Source organism: Heterodontus francisci, chromosome 28 (genome assembly GCF_036365525.1).
Source record: "Heterodontus francisci isolate sHetFra1 chromosome 28, sHetFra1.hap1, whole genome shotgun sequence".
NCBI classification, from domain to species: Eukaryota; Metazoa; Chordata; class Chondrichthyes; order Heterodontiformes; family Heterodontidae; genus Heterodontus; species Heterodontus francisci.
In genome coordinates this window covers 25,394,281-25,414,943 of record NC_090398.1, presented here as the reverse complement: position 1 = coordinate 25,414,943, position 20,663 = coordinate 25,394,281, and the positions used below count along the sequence as shown (strand labels likewise).

The 20,663-nt window shown below is 42.4% G+C and overlaps 2 protein-coding genes across 5 annotated transcripts in view; both read right to left on the bottom strand.

Moving 5' to 3' along the window:
* LOC137385145 (NACHT, LRR and PYD domains-containing protein 3-like) overlaps positions 1–2,897 on the bottom strand; it is a 106,702-nt gene extending 103,805 nt beyond the window's left edge. The window contains exon 1 of the mRNA XM_068060063.1: positions 2,723–2,897. The gene's annotated coding sequence lies outside the window, so the exon portion shown is untranslated. The remainder of the gene's footprint in view (positions 1–2,722) is intronic.
* Positions 2,898–3,276: 379 nt separating this feature from the next.
* Positions 3,277–20,663, bottom strand: part of LOC137385146 (protein NLRC3-like) — a 43,714-nt gene continuing 26,327 nt past the window's right edge. For all 4 annotated transcript variants that reach the window (XM_068060069.1, XM_068060068.1, XM_068060070.1 and 1 more), the window contains 2 exons: positions 15,950–17,681; positions 3,277–3,353 (listed from right to left, as the gene is read on the bottom strand). In XM_068060069.1, coding sequence (XP_067916170.1) covers positions 3,293–3,353; positions 15,950–17,079 — 1,191 coding nt within the window. In that variant the 5' untranslated portion in view covers positions 17,080–17,681 and the 3' untranslated portion in view covers positions 3,277–3,292. The remainder of the gene's footprint in view (positions 3,354–15,949; positions 17,682–20,663) is intronic.

The following is a 20,663-nucleotide window of genomic DNA, read 5'->3' as shown; positions in this document are numbered from 1 at the left end:
GATGCTACCTTTCATGACGCTGCTTCTGATATGACCTCCTTTTTCCTCAACCAAGGATTTCCCCCCACTGTGGTTGACAGGGCCCTCAACCGTGTCCGACCCATTCCCCGACCTCTATCCTCACCCCTTCCCCTCCCTCCCAGAACCGTGACAGGGTTCCCCTTGTCCTCACTTTTCACCCCACCAGCCTCCATATCCAAAGGATCATCCTCCGCCATTTCCGCCACCTCCAGCGTGATGCCACTACCAATCGCATCTTCCCCTCCCTTCCCCTGTCAGCATTCCGAAGGGATCGTTCCCTCCATGACACCCTGGTCCACTCCTCCATTACCCCCACCACCTCGTCCCCGACCCAGGGCACCTTCCCTTGCAATCGCAGGAGGTGTAATACCTGCCCATTTACCTCCTGTCTCCTCACTATCCCAGGCCCCAAACACTCCTTTCAGGTGAAGCAGTGATTTACTTGTACTTCTTTCAATGTAGTATACTGTATTCGCTGCTCACAGTGTGGTCTCCTCTACATTGGGGAGACCAAGCACAGACTGGGTGACCGCTTTGCGGAACATCTCCGCTCAGTCCGCAAGCAGGACCCTGAGCTTCCGGTTGCTTGCCATTTCAACACTCCCCCCTGCTCTCATGCTCACATCTCTGTCCTGGGATTGCTGCAGTGTTCCAGTGAACATCAACGCAAGCTCGAGGAACAGCATCTCATTTACCGATTAGGCACACTACAGCCTGCCGGACTGAACATTGAGTTCAATAATTTCAGAGCATGACAGCCCCCCATTTTACTGTCATTTTTAGTTATTTTTTCTTCCTTTTTTTTTACATTCTTTTTTACATTTTTTTTTTGCATTTATTTCATTTCATCTTAGTTTGTTCAGTTTGCTTACCCACTGGTTTTTTTTCAGGTTTGCACTTGCTGCTGTTCAATATTCAGTGTATTTACACCTAATCTGTACTAATGCTTTGTCTTTCAACACACCATTAACATATTGTTTGCCTTTGCTCCGTGACCTTTTGGTCAGCTATGTGGCCTGGTCCAATCTGGACCTCCTTTGTTATCTCTTGCCCCACCCCCACCTCACTTGCTTATAACCTGTGATTTTTCTAATATTTGTCAGTTCCGATGAATGGTCACTGACCCGAAACGTTAACTCTGCTTCTCTTTCCACAGATGCTGCCAGACTTGCTGAGTGGTTCCAGCATTTCTTGTTTTTATTTCAGATTTCCAGCAGCCGCAGTATTTTGCTTTTATTTTAAGGATGAGAGGTGACTTGATAGAGGGGTACAAGGTGATGAGAGGCATAGATAGAGTGGATCGCCAGAGACTTTGTCCAAGGGTGGAAAGGGCTATCACCAGGGGGCATAATTTTAAGGTGAATGGAGGAAGGTTTCGGGGAGATGTCAGAGGTAGGTTCTTTACACAGAGAGTGGTGGGTGCGTGGAATGCGCTGCCAGCGGTGGTAGTAGAAGCAGATACATTAGGGGCATTTAAACGATTCTTGGATAGGTACATGGATGATAGTAGAATGAAGGGTAGGTAGTTAGGTTGATCTTAGAGTAGGTTAAAGGTTCGGCACAACATCGTGGGCCGAAGGGCCTGTACTGTGCTGTACTGTTCCATGTTCTATGTTCTATGTAATACTATATCACTCTATATCGATGCTATTTTACTCTATATTAATACTATATATCTCTGTATCGATGCTATTTTACTCGATATTAATACTATAACTATATTAATACTATATCACTCTATATCGATGCTATTTTACTCTGTATTAATACTATAACTATTAATACTGTATCACTCTATATCGATGCTATTTTACTCTATATTAATACTATAACTACATTAATACTATATCACTCTATATCGATGCTATTTTACTCTATATTAGTACTATAATTGTATTAATACTATATCACTCTATATCGATGCTATTTTACTCTATATTAATACTATAATTGTATTAATACTTTATCTCTCTATTACGATGCTATTTTACTCTATATTAATACTATAACTATTAATACGGTATCACTCTATATCGATGCTATTTTACTCGATATTAATACTATAACTATTAATACTGTATCACTCTATATCGATGCTATTTTACTCTATATTAATACTATAACTATATTAATACTGTATCACTCTATATCGATGCTATTTTACTCTATATTAATACTATAACTATATTAATACTGTATCACTCTATATCGATGCTATTTTACTCTATATTAATACTATAACTATATTAATACTGTATCACTCTATATCGATGCTATTTTACTCTATATTAATACTATAACTATATTAATACTGTATCACTCTATATCGATGCTATTTTACTCTATATTAATACTATATTTCTCTGTATTGATGCTATTTTACTCTATATTAATACTATAACTATATTAATACTTTATCTCTCTATTATGATGCTATTTTACTCTATATTAATACTATAACTATATTAATACTGTATCACTCTATATCGATGCTATTTTACTCTATATTAATACTATATTTCTCTGTATTGATGCTATTTTACTCTATATTAATAATATAACAATATTAATAATGTATCACTCTATAATCGATGCTATTTTACTCTATATTGATACTATATTTCTCTGTATTGATGCTATTTTACTCTATATTAATACTATAACTATATTAATACTATGCTCTGTTGTAACTGTTACTGACCGTTACTCAGACCAGCTCGCATCGCCTGTCATGGAGAATACCCGGATTCCCGGAAGCTAGTAACAACGCGTTTGCGCGGGGAAAGGCTGTAACTGTGCCTGCGCGGCACAGGAAGGCCGGAAACGTCTCGAAGCCTCCTTGATCTGGGCTGAGTTCAACGCAGGAAATAGTCAGCAGGTCTGGCAGTGTCTGTGGGGAGAGAAACAACATCAATGTTTCAGCTTAATGACCTTTCCTTATTTCAACTGGATCTGTCTCAGCATCGAATTTATTGTGTTCTTTATACTCGGTGTGTTTCTATTAACAACATTTATTTTCGATTTTGGACACACCCTGTGATTCTGCTCTAATATTTTAATCACATGTTTATTCCTTTCTCCGCATTTAATTTCTTTACATCTTTTCGTTTTCCTTTTACCTATAGTGCATAAATCACAGTTTCTAACTGTTACTCTAATCTCTTCCCTTTCATTTGCTTTTGAACTATTATTTATAATTATTGTATTCCTACCTTTCCCACCTGATCCCTTCCCTCCATTTACGAGTTTGAAGTCCTTGTTACTGCCTTGGTTACAGGTGAGGTATCAGCTGGAGTACTGTGTACAATTCTGGGCACCACATTTCAGGAAATCTTTGGAGGGGATAGAGAGGAGATTTACCAGTATGATACCAGGGGTGAGGGATTGCAGTTACATGGTGAGATTGGAGAAGCTGGAATTGTTCTTTTTAGAGCAGGGAAGGTTAACAGCAGACTGAATAGAGATATTAAAAATAGAGAGATTGTGTTTGAGTGAGTCTGGAGAATCTGTTTCCTCTGGCAAGTGTCAGCAACCAGAGATCACAGTTTTAAAATAATTGGTAAATGAAGAGAGGGAATGGAACAAAAAGGGTTGTTAAAATCTGGAATGTATGACATGAAATATTGGTGGAAGCAGATTCCAAAGGAATTTTTAAATATCTGGGTCAGTGGGTATGGGTGTGGGACTGGGTCAGTGGGTGTGGGACTGGGTGGGCGGGTGTGGGTGTGGGACTGGGTCAGTGGGTATGGGTGTGGGACTGGGTCAGTGGGTGTGGGACTGGGTGGGCGGGTGTGGGTGTGGGACTGGGTCAGTGGGTGTGGGTGTGTGGGTGTGTGACTGGGTGTGTGGGTGTGGGACTGGGTCAGTGGGTGTGGGACTGGGTCAGTGGGTGTGGGACTGGGTCAGTGGGTGTGGGACTGGGTGAGCGGGTGCGAGGCTGGGTCAGTGGAATGGGGGAACATGCGAACTGTTCAGATTTGATGTGACGGCCGGCTCCAGGTTACAGATTCTCACTGCAATGAAAACATACATTTCAGGGGAAGTTAGGTGAACACACTTGAGGGAGAAAGGATTCGAAGATTATGCTCATCGGGTTTGTGAAAAGGGGTGGAAGGAGGCTTGTGTAGAGCATAAACGTGGAAGAATCGGGCCGAATTGCCTGGTTCGGTGCTGTTAATTCTGTGTAAAAAGGGAAGTGACGATGACACATTTTCTGAAGCAGTTTTGTACAAAGAGAATCCGAAGCTTTGATCTAATTCTGGAGTCTGCAACAAGCAAACTCCAGTGGTGGAACGGAGAGATTCCAGTCTTCCAGCCAGAGTGGAATATTCTGTAACAGTGAACTGAGTTTAACATTAAACCACAAATGAGAAGACTGTATTTCAGAGGAGATAGTTTGATCAGAGACTCGCTCAGTTCGACCTGTAGGTGAAGAGTTAGACATGTGTATCTCCATCTCCAGCCTCAATTTGCTCTCAATGTTTTCTCACCTCACGAAGCTCTGTCCATCTTTCTCACAACTTCATATTTAAATCTCTCCAATGGGGTTTCTGCTCCTGCACAGTACTGAACTGGAATAATACCTTCTCTGACTGTGACTCTGAAAAACTGTCCATCCTCATTCTTCTTGACCTCTGCAGTCACTGACACCATCGAGCACAACATCCTCCTTCACTGCCTCTCATCCATTATCCAGCTCAGAGGGACTGACCTCACTTTGTTTCCACACTTACATCCAATGACAGCCAGAGAATCTTTTTTAATGACTTCTCTACCTGCCCCCTCACCATTACCTCTGGACCTTTCCTCATCCCCTCCTATTTCTCATCTACATGCTGCGCTTTTAGACATTATCAAAGACGAGTTATCAGTTTTCACATGTTCGCTGACAACACAATCCTCTGCTCTACCTCTCCACCAATATCAAAATGCAACAAATCAAAACATGAAATATAAATCTGTGAATAAAATAATACTTTCCTAGCACACTGTGTAAAACCGAGTGAAGGATCATTTAATTCTGTTTCATATTTCCCTGCAGAATATTCACAAGCTCAGAACGGTGTACTGCACCTTAGACAGGTTATATCTTTTTATCCATTTATTTATAACATTTAGAAGGTTGTGGGGTGATTTGATTGAGGCTTTTAGGATTTTGAAATGGATTGAGAGAGTAGACAGAAACTTTTTCTGCTTGTTGGGAGTCTAGGACAAGGGAACATAACCTGAAAATCAAAGTCAGGCCATTCAAGAATGAACTAAGGTAAAACATTGTCTCTCAAAGGGTGGTGGAAATGTACAACTCCCTCCCACAAAAGGCAGAACATCCTAGCTCAATTAATCATTGTAGATCGTGATCAATAGATTTTTGCTGGGAAAGTTTATTAAGTGACTATGAAGCCATGATGGGTGGATGGAGTTAGGATACAGGTCAGACATGATCTTATTGAATGACAGAATAGGGTCGAGGGGCTGAATAGCCTACTCCTGTTCCTGTGTTCCCAATGAGGCTGGTATTTCACTGTACTGTGAGAGTAAATCTTACCAAAGGGCTCTCCCAGTGCAGAGTGTGGGCCAATGGGAGCCTGTCTGGAACTGGATTGTGGAGATCAGCAGGACTCACTGGATTTCACTGGGAATCTGTCTGTGTCACACGTGATGTGGAGAGTTTATAGTAACACTCGGGAAATGCTCGATCCCAGAGCTAACAACTATTGTACTGATGGTGGAGGAGGGACTGATATCATGTTTAACAAGGCAACGTTCTCATTCTCATTTTAATATTTCCATCTAACCCGCCTATTAACATTATATTTTTCACAGAGCATCAGAATCTGGAAGTCGGTGACCAACATGACTGAAGGATCATTGAGGAAAGAAGATCCAACATCTTCAACAAGAATGAGAATGGACACAGGTTCAGAAAATACTTGAAAATATAATTTCTGTCCTGACAGAAGGTCCAGATCTTGAGCAAGAACCTGCAGCTCACACAGGAAGAGGGAACAGGACAGGGACTGAGTAGAAAGAGGGAAGTCAGTGACCATCTAGACAGGCATCGCAATCACAGGTGGAGAGAGCCCCTGAGTACTGAAACTGTCCAATAGATACCTTGTATTGGGGACTGGATAGAGACAGTGACTCAGAGGATGGTCTTCCTGAACAATAATATGACACTACAGAGCAGGATACCAGCCCGTGTGGGGCGGTGGAGAGAGACAGGTGGGACACAGGAATAGGAGAGTAATAGTGGTGGGACATTCTATAACCAGGGGAATAGACAGACTCTTCTACAGCCCTGAGCAGGTCCCGAATGGTAAGTTACCTCCCTGGTTAGAGTGCAGAACGTCCTGAAACAGTGGGACAATCTCTGGGAATGAAAAGAGAGTGGAAAATATCCACAGTCAGAACCAGTAGCACAGATAGAACTATGCTTATCGAGGGAATATTAAGATTAAGGCTCTAGACAGGAAAAGAAGGCCTCGAGCTGGCGATCTCCAGATTGTTTTGTACTCAGTCACTTTAGGAGGTAAATATGAGGCAGGTCAATGTGCAGCTGCAGAGATGGAGCAGGATGGAACATTCTTGGGACATGAGAGTGAGTTCAGGGGGAAGGGAAGGGATGGCTGCAATCTGAATCCACCAACAAATGGAGCTGTGGGAAGGGCAGCAGCTGATGTGACTGGAAAATGGGAAATATCCAGATCTGAGACTAGAGAGCAGAATTAATAAAACTCATGGAGCAAGAACAGAAGATTTATGAAATAGTGAAATGTTCTTATCTGGAGGAAAGGAAGGATGTTTTGGAATAGTGAGAGTCACTGGGCAGGAAAAACTATCGGAGAAAAATTAACATTTCAAAAAACTGGAGCAGGAATTGAGTGTTGTGTCTGTGAATTTACAAATCATTCCAAACACCTTTGGAAAGACAGAAGCTGGTGAGAAGTGATCTAGTATCTGAAAGACCGGGACTGGGTTGTCACAGGACTCAGAGCAAAACGTTCCTAGTTATGACATTTTCAGGGGAGAACAAAATATGTGTGGACACCACTGTTAATAAATGGTTCCAGGACAACAGCAGAAGAACAACAAACTTGCATTTATGGTAGTGTCTTTAATGTAGTAAAACATCCCAGGGCACTTCACATAAACGTTATCAAACATAATTTAACACCAAGCTACATTAGGAGATATTAAGTTAGGTGACCAAAAGCTTGGTGAAAGAGGTAGGTTTTACAGAGTATCTGAAAGGAAGAGAGAGAGCTGGAGAGGTTTATAAATTAAAGATGTTCCAGGGAGTAATAATAAGAAAGAAAACATATACACAGTTCAGCAAAAGGAAGGGAAATGGCACAATTCTCAGTGAGCTTTGCACGTCAGCAAGCAGTGGAGGTGAGAGTGGTGGAACTGGGGGAAAATAGTTACAGAGGAAGAAGTTTTGGGGAGATATAAAATATTTCCTTTAGTTTCAAAAAATCATGATGGAAGTAAAAACGTTGGTGTACCAGAGGAGGATGTGGGTCTGTAGTTAAATATAACTGTAGAGAGGATTTAAAATGGAGTTTAATTGCTGAGATCAGTCACTGGGTCCAGAGATAATGTGCCTGTGGTTGCAATGAGAAATCAGAGAGTGGGGACTCTGACTACAATTCATCAATCCTTGTTTAATATCAAATACACAGATGGACTGAAGGAGCCCAATTAATGTCTCTGTTCAAATAGGGATAGAGTCTGAAGAGGGTAACAATGGACCAGTAATCTATAGTTAGTTGTGACAATCTCCTTGCATCTGTAATGGCAGATGGAATTAGAAACAATTTAGACATAAAGGGGATGATGAGAGGAGGCTGGAATGGATTCGCTGTAAACAGGTTGTATTTGAGAAATGTGATACAGCTTCGATGAGATCTGACTATGTGTAGTACATGCGGTTTTTCTGGGTTATCAGAATGGATTTGATAATGTGGCTTTGAGAAGGCTTCAGCCATTTGATATAATAGGAAAAGTAGCGTCAAGTAGGAAGTGGATAGAGTGTGTAATTTTGTCCATTTTTGTTCACAGGTCCGATCTCCAGAACCATTGAGCTCTTGACAAAGTGGGACAATTACTGTCTGTTCCCGTGAACAAATTCTATCAGTATAGAAGGGATGAGCAGAATTGTTAACATGCGGAAGGCATTTCATTATACAAGAATATCAGGTAAACGAGAGGGACACAGAATGACTTTGGAAATAGCAGGATATGAGATCTTAGAATGATAAATGTTACAGAAGAGAAACAGACCAAACTAGAAAGACATGGATAAAGCTGAGAATGTTGTGAATCTGAGACAATGATACAAAGAGGTGAAAATACCCAGCAGATGTGTCAGTACGTGTACAAAGGACAGAGGTTTGGGTATAACTCTTGTGTGGACTGAAAACAAAAGGAGAATGTTTTAGTGGGACTAGGAAAAGGGAAGGACCAGAGGAGTGGTCTTGTGTTGACCGACCTCAAAACTACTTGAAGTTAGGGAACTGAAAGGCAACAAAAATCCTCAGCAGAGGAAATAAGAGGAATTTCTAGAACATAAAGATATTCAAATGGTTAAAATCTGAGACTCAACAGGGAAACTGTGGGGATTGAAAACATGATTCTTCCCCTACACATCACCAGGGGTCAATTCCAACTTGGCTGGGGGTACAATCCGGGCGGTCAAACTTGCCGTGCAGCATCCCTCCCTGGGAGAGCACTTTTGGAAGTTCCATGCAAGTAGCCTGTAATATTCTGTTAGTTCCCTTTAATTTTTTATTTTATTTAGAGATACAGCACTGAAACAGGCCCTTCGACCCACCGAGTCTGTGCCGACCAACAACCACCCATTTATACTAACCCTACAGTAATCCCATATGCCCTACCACCTACCTACACTAGGGGCAATTTATAACAGCCAATTTACCTATTACCTGCAAGTCTTTGGCAGTGGGAGGAAACCAGAGCACCCGGAGGAAACCCACGCAGACACAGGGAGAACTTGCAAACTCCACACAGACAGTACCCAGAATTGAACCCGGGTCCCTGGAGCTGTGAGGCTGCAGTTCCAACCACTGCGTCACTGTGCTATCCAGAAGAGAAGTAAATGGAAATGATAATTGAGAAGGGTGTGTAATGGATGGCGGCACAGCACCACCTACACAAGTTGAAATATCGGCAAATTAGTCTAATCCCAACCTCCTGTTGTCAACTCCGTCCATTATTTTACTGATGTTTGACAGTCGGCTGATAGGACAGTAATTGACCAGTTTGGGTTTTCCTGCTTTCTGTGGACAGGACATACCTGGACATTTCACTATGTTGTTGTCAGATGTCGGTGTTACAGCTGTGCTGGAACAAATTGGCTTGAACCACAACAGTTCTAGAGCACAGCTCTTCAAAACTACAGCCAGTATTTTGATGGGACTAGTAGCCATTGCTGTGTCTAGTGCACTCAGCATTTCTTGATCATGTGAAATAAATTGAATCGGTGGAAAAACTGGACATGAATTCTCCCATCCAGACAATCCTCTGTACCCTTGATACCCTCAGTGCTTCTTCCAAGGGGTTTTGAACATGGAGGAGTACTGATTCATCAGTCGAGGGAATTTCTTTGCCCCCTTTGACCTGAAGCCACGAGACTTCAAGGAATCTGAAATAAATGTAGAGTACTCCCAGGGCCACACACACATCATGACTGTATTTCACTTTGTCTCACCTCTTGTAGGTTTGGACATACCCGGAGATGGTGATGGAGGATAGATCTGATTCTCTGAGTCTGACTATGTCAGGTTATTGCCTGACCAGTGTTTAGGGCAGCTCTCCTATCCTTGTCCCCAATCCCTGGATGTTTGTAATGAGGACGGATTTATAATATCATCAGGTTCACAATATTCCTGGAAAAGGACAAGGCACAATGAAGCACAATGATACTTAACTGGAGGAAGGCTAACCTCAGTGAGTTAAAAAGGATCCATCCCGGGTCAATTGCAATCACATATTGGTAGATAATTGAACAATGAGAGGCCTCCAAAGAGAAGGTGGTTCAGGTAGAGATTGGACACATTCCTATGTGTCGGAAAGGAAGGGCATTCAAGGCTAGGCTTCCCTGGACGCCTAAAGATACAGAGGTGAAAATAAAATAGTGAAAGGGGACTTATGAAAAATGTAAAGTTCTTAATACAGTAGAGTGCAAAGCTGAACATAAAATTACAGAGCAGATCTGAAAAAGGGAAACGAGGTGCAAAGAGAAAGTATGAGAATAGAGCAGTGGGAACATAAAAGTCTTTTATTAAAAAAAGCACATAAATGGTAAAAGAGTAGTAAAAGGAAAGATTGGTCTTACGAGGTCTTACGAGGAAAGGCTGAGGGACTTGGGGTTGTTTTCGTTAGAGAGAAGGAGGAGGAGAGGTGACTTAATAGAGACATACAAGATAATCAGAGGGTTAGATAGGGTGGATAGTGAGAGTCTTTTTCCTCGGATGAGGATGGCAAACACGAGGGGACATAGCTTTAAGTTGAGGGGTGAAAGATATAGGACAGATGTCAGAGGTAGTTTCTTTACGCAGAGAGTAGTCGGGGCGTGGAACGCCCTGCCTGCAACAGTAGTAGACTCGCCAACTTTAAGGGCATTTAAGTGGTCATTGGATAGACATATGGATGTAAATGGAATAGTGTAGGTCAGATGATCGGCGCAACATCGAGGGCCGAAGGGCCTGTACTGCGCTGTAATATTCTAATTCTAATTGGGTAAATTAGGGACCAAAATGGAGATCTTCTTGTGAGGGTAGAGGGCATAGCTGAAGTAGTAAATGAGTGTTATCTTCACTGCCAATGTAGCAGGAGAGGAGGAAGCAGTAGTGATATCAGATAAGGTAAAAATAGTCACAGGGGATGAACGTCAAAGATAGGCAATTCTCAAAGTAGAAATTGTGGATGCTCCGGCCACAATCTTCCAAACCTCCTCGGATATGAGGCGGAGCCAGATGACTGGAAGATTGCAATTGTGACAACCCTCTTTAAAACAAGACAAGGATGAGGGATAAATCCAACAACTACAAGCCAGTCAGCCGAACACTGGTGGTGAGGAAATGTTTAGAGAAAATAACCTTGCATAAAATTAATTGGTATTGATAAAGTACAGGCTTAAAAATGAAAGTCAGCACAGATTTGCTGAAGGCAAATTGTGTTTGACAAACTTTATGGAGCTCTTTGTTGAATAACGGAGTGGGTTGATGAGGGTAGTGCTTAATATTGTGTATATGCTCTTTCAAAAGGTGTTTGACAAAGTAGCACATAATAGACTTGTTAGCAAGATTAAAGTCCATGGGATTAAAGGGACAGTGGCAGCAAGGATACAGAATTGGCTAAGAGACAGAAAGCAGAAAGTATTGGTGAGCTGTTGTTTTTCAGACTGGAGGGAAGTATCGAGTGGTGTTCCCCAGGGTCAGTATTAGGACCACTGCTCTTTTTTAATGCATATTAATGATCTAGACTTGGGTATACAGGCAATAACTTCAAAGTTTGCAGATGATAGGAAACTGGAAAATGTAGTAAACAAGGAGGAGGAGAGCAACAGACGTCAGGAGGATTCAGACAGGCTGGTAAAATGGACAGACACAGGGCAGATGAATTTTAATGCAGAGAAGTGTGCAGTGATACATTTTTGGAGGAAGAATGAGGAGAGACAATAAAAAATAAATGGTACAGTTTTAAAGAGGTTGTAGGAACAGAGTTGCCAAGTTAGATTTTTTAAAAAGTGGCATTATTAATACTGGAATAGAGTGCAGAAACAAGGAAGTTATGCTGAACCATCGTGAAACACTATTTCGTTCTCAGCTGGAGTATTTTGTTGGGAAGCACTGATCGTGATGATCTTGGGACAGACCAAGAAGAATCACCCATTCGGCCCTCCTAGCTGAAGATGGTTGCAGACACTGCAGCCTTGCCATTTTCACTCATACTCTGGGCTCCACCATCATTGAAGATGAGGATTTTCATGGAGACTTCTTCTCCTGTTAGTTACTTAATTGTACAGCAACATTTGCCATGAGATATGACAGGACTGCAAAGCTTTGATTTGCTCTGTTTGTTGTGGGATCATGTCACATTGTCAATAACCTGCTGCTTCCACTGTTTCTCGTGTGCTGTAGCTTCACCAGGTTAGAACCTCTATTTTAAGCTACTCCTGGCTGGCTGTTCTACCCTCCTCATTGAGCCACGGTTGGTCATCTGGCTTGATGCTGATGGAGGAGTGAGAGATAAACCACGCCATGAGGTTACAGGTTTTAAGAATCCAATTCTGCTCGTGCTAATGGCTCACATGGAGATCTTCTTTTGAGCTACTTGATCTGTTCCTAATCTACCCGCTTAGCACCATGTTCTTGCCATCCGATACAACGGAATGTGCTTCAGTGTGGAGATGAACTTTATCTCCACATGGACTGTTCCATGATGTGAAAAATTTATAGTCCTTTTTGACTCTTTCCAAAAGTTCAAAGCTGAATCCTTATTAGTGGCAGTTATGATTTTTATTTTAAATCGAAGCTTAAGTGCGGCTTCATATACCAGTATTTGAGCAGTGGTTTATAGGGAACAATTAAGAATTACATTATTCTGTTGACCCTTGGGTAGGAGGTGTGGCCCATTCCCTGTAGCTCCAACTCACATACGCTTGTGCACCTATCTAATGTCCCCCTTGGCCCTTCTACACTGAGAAAGACCCAAAGCCCACGGGATATACTGCAAAAACCAGAACTGTGGAAACAGTCCAGGCACAAGCCTTGTGCCTCTCTTATCTGTCCCTTAAGCTTAGCACAACTTTTTCTGTGCTTGTTCTCTGTTTCTCCATCTGATGATGCACCCTGTAAACCTTAAAGACCAAACGGCCCAGATCTTGCAGTCCCATTCGTGCCGAACACTGAGAGGCTTAATGCTGTTGAGGGTCACAATGGCATGGCAAATTCCAGCAACCTGAGTTACACCAAAACCTGGAAGTTGTGGTGTGCCTCGATAGGCTCCACTGATAATCCTGCCGTTCCTATTCTTACAGCAGTAGGGACCATTAGTGCAAAAACTTTACTTTTCTGCCCACAACTTGCACGGACTTTTGAGTGCAGGAAGTTAGGGCTGATAAGCACAGGCACAAGTCAGCAAACAGAGAGGGTGGATGAAGGCTGTAAATTGTTATAATTAAAAATGTTCTTCATGATTCCCACCCCTCACCCCAGCTCCTCTCCCTGGCTCCACCAGCTCTCCTGGCTCCACCAGCTCTCCTGGCTCCTCTCCCTGGCTCCACCAGCTCTCCTGGCTCCACCCCCTGGCTCCACCAGCTCTCCTGGCTCCTCCCCCTGGCTCCACCAGCTCTCCTGGCTCCACCAGCTCCTCTGCTCCCTAATCTCAATTGGGCAGGCAGTGGCATAGTGGTAATGTCACTAAACTAGTGATCCAGAGCCTGGGGTAGTGCACTGGTGACATGAGTTCAAATCCCACCATGGCAGAATGTGAATTCAACTAATGGTGACCATAAAACCGTTACCGATTGTTATAAAAAACCATCTTGTTCACTAATGTCCTTTAGGGAAGGAAATCTGCTGTCCTTATCTGGTCTGGCCTCTATGTGACTCCTGATCCACATGGAACACCACCACCTATAAGCTCCTTTTGAAATCACACATCATCCTGACTTGGACCAATATCACTATTCCTTCACTGTCACTGGATTAATAACCTAACAGCACTTTGGGTCTATCGATACCAGATGGACTGCAGTGGTTCAAAAAGGCATCTCACCACTACCATCTCAAGGGCAATTAGGGATGGGCAACAAATGATGGCCTTGCCAGTAATGCTCACATCCCATGAAGGTATAAAACAATTAAAATCCCCCATTATCACTACTCTATAGATTTTGCACGTCTCTGTAACTTCCTTACCACTTTGCTCCTCTATATCTTTCCCAGTATTTGATGGCCTATAGAATACACCTAGTGTGTGATGGCACCTCTGTTGTTTCGTAGATCTAACCAAATAGATTCTGTCCATGACCTGTCCAGAACAACCTCTATCTCCAGAACTGTAATATTCCCCTTAATCAATACTGTCACCCCTTCTCCTTTCTTTTCTTCCCTATCTTTCCTGAATACCTTGTATCCAGGAATATTCAATGCCTAGTTCCACCCTTTTTTGAGCCAGGTCTCAGGTATCACCATATTATATTCCCACATGTCCTTCTGCACCTGCAGATCACCAACTTTATTTACCAAACTTCACACGTTCACACACATGCACTGCACAACTAATTTAGACTTTATTGCATTGCCACTAAGTCTGATCCCACCTAATACTTTACACTTTCTTACTCTAGTGCTATCTGTCTCTCCCGATCCTTAATGCATTTTATTTCTCTTCTGTAATCCCACATGACCATCACCCTGCCCAGTTAGTTTAAATTCCTGACTGCACTACTAAACCACCACTCTGTTTAGGTGCAACCCCTCCTGTCTGTAAGGTCCCACCTCCCCCAGAACCGGTCCTAATATCCCAGTTCCTGGATTTTGCAGTCCGGGTTCCTCAGAGCTGCAGATAACAGTTTCACTCCTGAATCTCCCAGTTTATTGATCCCCAGTCTATAAAGACAAATAAAGAATGAGACACAAACTGAATCAAATCCTGAATCTAAGACAACGTTTCTCTGTTGGAAATATAAAAAAACACAGAAAAACCTCAGGAAAATTAATCGCCTGATTTTCCTGACACTGGCAATGAATCTCACTTTGTCTAACTCCCCATATATTCAGGAACTGTCAGTAATGTACTTATTAAATGTACTTATTAAATAAAGTACTGTCTACATGAAGCCTTTAAATGTCACTCAGTCTGGTTCCATTCCCTGAGCAGAATTACCTTCCTGGAGCTCAGTGACAGCCTGGTCATGTTGAGGGAAAAATGTCTTACATCTGCAGGTCCTTTCCCGGATATTATGGAATGGAGCAATTTTTACCCAATTAAATTAGGGGTGACTTCCTGCAGTATATATTCTGAGCATCATAATAATCTGTATAATATTGCGGAATGAGTTACATGTAGAAACGGTGCTAGCTGCTGCTGTAAAATGCATCTTCCAGGATTTTATGTAGCAGGAAGAGTTTATTCTGTCCGTTGCAAGTTTTAAATGTTTCTGTACTCTAAGGTACAGGGGAGGGGAGTCTTACTTTATTCCCCATTAAACTAGCGCTGCATTTATTTCTGGTGTAACTAGTCCAATAGTTTTTGTGGCATTTTTGGAAGATCCCTCCCCACATGGGGCCTCACACACATGGTGGGGGGGTGGGGGAGGTTATGGGAAATTCCTGGGTTCACTTGCTCCGGTTTTCAAAAGGGAATTGAACAATTATCTGTAGAGAAAAACTAAATGCAGGGCTGTATGGAAAGGGAGGGGGAGTGAAAGTAACTGAGTTGCTCTTGCAGAGAGCCCGCACAGAGGCAAAATGCCAAATGATCTCCTTCTGTGCTGTAACTATTCTATGATTCCTACACCTGGTGAAGAGAGTGGGATGCTCGGACACATGGACTGCTGCAGTTATTTCAGTCTATGTGGTAATAACAGTAAGGAGCAACTTCTTCAATGGGCATATCTTAGTCAATATGAAAAACAGTTAATTAAATGATCAGACTCTCACTGACCTGTATTAACCGATAAAGACTGTAACATCCCGACTTGTTCACAAGGATCCATTTTACATACTCCAATTCTTAGGGAATTACTAAATGATCCTCTTATTAATTGTCATATTTGTATTGAATTTACTACTCTCCGGTTTAACTGAACTGTTCATTTCTCTTCATTATGGAGCAACAACACAATCCATGACTGCTCCACAATTCACCCAACAGTTAGAGAAAAATTAACAGTTACCTCAACTCCTGGCATTTATGCAGTACGGGTCCCAGACACTGGAGTCCTTCAAACTGAATGTAGCAATTCTCCAGATCGAGTTCTTTCAATGTTTCACAGAGTCCAATGGTCTGAGACAGGACTGCACAGTCAATCGGCATCAGCCGCAATCCACTAAATGTAAGTGTTTCCACAGATCCCACTGTAGTGCGAGCCAGTATTGTACTCTGAGACTCAAACAGGTAATGCAATGTATTCAGGAGATTCCTTTTACCTGTTGCACTCTTTCCAATCTCTCCTTCAACCTTCTCCTTCACCCAGTCAATCACTCGGCAAGTAGTTTGATGAACAAATGGACCCAGAAACTCCTGCAGGGGTCGAGCTGCCTGTGGGGAGGAGAGACCAGCAACAAAACGCAGAAATATCTCAAATCTCCCATCTTCCTCACTGTGAGCTTCACTGAGGAGATGCCGGATGTCCCTGGGATCTGGAGTCAGGAATTGTGTAAGTGCGGCAACAAACTCTTGGATGGTGAGGTGCGGGAATGTGTAAACCACACTCTGGACAGAATCATCTCTCTCCAAAAGTTCCATCAGGAATCCAGACAGGAACTGGGAAGGTTGCAGACTGTACTCGATCAAATCTTCATTTTTAAACACAATCTTCTTCCTGGAGACTCCTGTGAAGGCCATCTCACCGATCTTCAGTAACACATCACGGGGGTTTTCAATCTCTCGGCCATGGTTATTCAGAATGTTGTAAATATAGTAGGAATATAGCTGGGTGATGGTCTTGGGAATTTGCTGCTGTTTCCTGTCTCTTTGTGTAAAGAAGGGACCCAGTGACAGACAGAGGATCCAACAGTAGGAAGGGTTGTAGCACATGGTGTACAGGATCTCATTCTCCTCCACGTGTTTGAAAACAGCTGCTGTCACCGTCTGATCTTCAAAAAACTTGTTGAAATATTCCTTCCGTTCATCACCAACAAATCCCAGGATTTCAGCCCAGACACTGATCTCAGCCTTTTCCAATAAATGTAATGCAGTGGGGCGACTAGTCACTAGCACTGAACATCCTGGGAGCAGCTTGTGCTGTATTAAACTGTACACAATGTCAGACACTTCACACCAGCATTCAGGATCTGTGCACATGTACTGAGCTTCTGTATTTCTCCGATTGTCAGTAAAATCGATCCTGTCCTTGAATTCATCCAAACCATCAAAATATAAACAGCAATCCCTCTGGGCTGTTGCAAAGCTCTTCCAAAATATTCTGCATGTATGGATAGAAAAGCAATATTATGTTCCACAGGTTTATTTTGCAGTTGATAGTGTTCAAATCCCGGAATTTAAAACTGAAAACAAATTGAAAGTTTGGGTATATTTTCCCAGTGGCCCAGTCATAAACAATGTTTTGTACCATTGTTGTTTTTCCAATCCCGGGACTCCACTCACTGCTGCTGAACTCCCAGATTTGGATTTTCTCCAGGAAAAACTGCTCTGGAATAATTGATCAGTTCGGATTTTTTCCAGTTCTTTCAGGAGATGTTTCTCTCTCCACTCTTCATGGTCTCGGCCTCTTGCCAGCAGTTCATGTCCTGCAAGTGTCCGATCTCAAACAGTAGAAATGACCGTTCGCTCAGCATATCGGTCAACCAGCTGGAAAATCTTAACCCTCTCCTTTATTCGGATAGTGTTCACTCTCAGTGTTTCAGTTTTTCCCCGGAATTTTTCCTTGTGTTTCTGTTGAACATCTTCAATTAGAACAGACAGAACATGTTAATGTTAGTTGTATTGATATAAAAACAACTTCGGGATATCATTTCACTATTCTGTAAAGCATTACAAGATTTAATTCACAGCTTCAGTATAGGTGAATTTAAAACTCAGTTCTAGATAACTCACATTGAAGAAAAGTTTTAAATCCTCACTTGATTCTAATATTTACTGAACCTGGTCATTTCTACAAAGGTGGCATTTTCCCTCTGATGGCCAATACTATTTGATCTCCTATGCATTATAGATATCCAATTACAAATCCAAACATGACCCTGGTTATGAGAGAGAAGCTGTTCTAAGTGATGGATATTTGAAATGGTCAGTGTTGCTTGCCTTCAGAAGACATAGGAATAAGTCATTGGATATCAGTGAAAATGGGATATAGTGTGAATAATCAAGAGACCCACTGAGATTATATCAGACATTGGGCAGATTATTTTGGGTATTTTGTGCACTGGGAGAGGTACAGACTGTGGATGGCCACTCATACTGTATCAGGCCATACAGGTTATATAGGTATTTTGTGTACTAGAAGGATAACAGACTGTTAACACATCGAGGTTCCACTCAGTTTCTCAGTTGACCCTTAACTGAACTCTCAATCGCACATCCTCTCCATCACGTAGACTGCCTTCTTCCACCTCTGTAATATCACCCATCTCCGCCCCGACCTCAGCTCATCTGCAGCAGCAGTCATCTGTGGCCTTTGCTACCTCCAGATTTATTTATTCCTACACTCTCCTGGTCAACCTCCCACCTTGCAGCATCCTAAACTAGAGCTGGCCTACTGTTCTGCTGCCAGTATCCTAATTTGCACCAAGTTCCATTCAACCATCAACCCTGTGCTCCCTTCATTACCTTGACTCCTGGTCAGTCAACTTCTCAACTTAAAAATGTGAATACTTCTTCACAAAACTTCCACCATCTCATTGCCCCCCTCCATCCAAGCAACCTTCAGATCTATCTGTGCTCCTCTCATTCTGGCCTCCTCTGCATCCTCCATCTCCACTGCTCCTGATTGGCAGCTGCACCTTCACTTTCTGAGGACTTATCTCTGGATTTAGACGCCTCCCACCATGCCCAAACTTAATGGATGTGGCACTGTTATTTAGAGAAGGAAACAAGCTCACAATTCCCAAAATAATTAATAGGTGAAAAATGAAAGTCTGAATCAGAATGGACATCAAGGTAATTTTATACCCAATGGATAGTACAGCAGGTATACTGGGGAAAGACACTAAAGGGGCAGTGTAAGTGGTGTTTAATGACAATAGAAATAAAACCAGAAAATGCTGGAGAAACACAGCAGGTCTGACGGCACTTGTTGAGGAAGCAGCAGAGTTAATGTTTCGGTTCAATGACCTTTCATCAGAACCTAAGTGACAGTGGAACGTTTTTCTGTGGATGCACTGAGTGGAAGAACAGGGGTTCATCTCTGACAGGGACAGGCTTTTTGTGCGGAATGAACTTTTCCTGTCCCTAATCATTTTTGTATTGTGTTTCAGAAATTGTGAAGTTTTTCAGCAGTTTTACACATACATTCATTGAATATGTTTTAATAACAGCCCATCATATCACCGATTCGAAATTGCATTTGAACTCCAACCCTCTTCACTCTAATGTTAAAGCAGAAAATATTTGCAGATCATTTCAGTTGTTTTACCAATAATTATACTCTGTTGTTTCATTTTGGTCTTAGTTTCCTATACTGCAGGTTTGAAAATTAAAAATATGCCTTTGTTAGTCATTACATTGGGTCTAAAAGAGTCCTGAATTAAAAGGGTACTTTTTTGCGTGGAATAAGGTTTTCCCTTGCCCTGTAATTGGGAAAGCAGCCAATATCTTTCTCATCATACTGGACTTTGCCTTTTTCTCATATTTCTTGATGGATTAATGTTCTATTGTGTGGACATCTGTAAATCTCAGATCAGGGCGGCACAGTGGCGCACTGGTTAGCACCGCAGCCTCACAGCTCCAGCGACCCGGATTCAATTCTGGGTACTGCCTGTGTGGAGTTTGCAAGTTCTCCCTGTGTCTGCGCGGGTTTTTGCCAGGTGCTCCGGTTTCCTCCCACAGCCAAAGACTTGCAGGTTGATAGGTAAATTGGCCATTATAAATTACCCCTAGTGTAGGTAGGTGGCAGGGGAATATAGAGACAGGTGGGGATGTGGTAGGAATATGGGATTAGTGTAGGATTAGTATAAATGGGTGGTTGATAGTCGTCACAGACTCGGTGGGCCGAAGGGCCTGTTTCAGTGCTGTATCTCTAAATAAAATTAAAATAAATAAAAACATCATATATTTCCTGATGCTTTATGCTGTTCTGTGAAATTATAACATTTTAAAGTTTCACATTTCTGCAGCTCGTTCCCTACAGGTTATGTTGGTATCTCTTTACTTGTGAGCCCCAAGTGCATTTGCATCACATAGGAGAATTCTAGCAAAAGTAATTGAATATCCTACCACATTTCCATGGGATTTCACAGTGTATCAGGATCCTGCCAGGTGTGTAAGGGGTTTCACAGTGTATCGGGATCCTGCCAGGTGTGTTTGGGGTTTCACAGTGTATCAGGATCCTGCCAGGTGTGTATGGGGTTTCACAGTATATCAAGATCCTGCCAGGTGTGTATGGGGTTTCACAGTGTATCTGGATCCTGCCAGGTGTGTATGGGGTTTCACAGTGTATCAAGATCCTGCCAGGTGTGTATGGGGTTTCACAGTGTATCTGGATCCTGCCAGGTGTGCATGGGGTTTCACAGTGTATCAGGATCCTGCCATGTGTGTATGGGGTTTCACAGTGTATCAGGATCCTGCCAGGTGTGTCTGGGGTTTCACAGTGTATCAGGATCCTGCCAGGTGTGTTTGGGGTTTCACAGTGTATCAGGATCCTGCCAGGTGTGTCTGGGGTTTCACAGTGTATCAGGATCCTGCCACGTGAGTATATGGTTTTGCAAGAT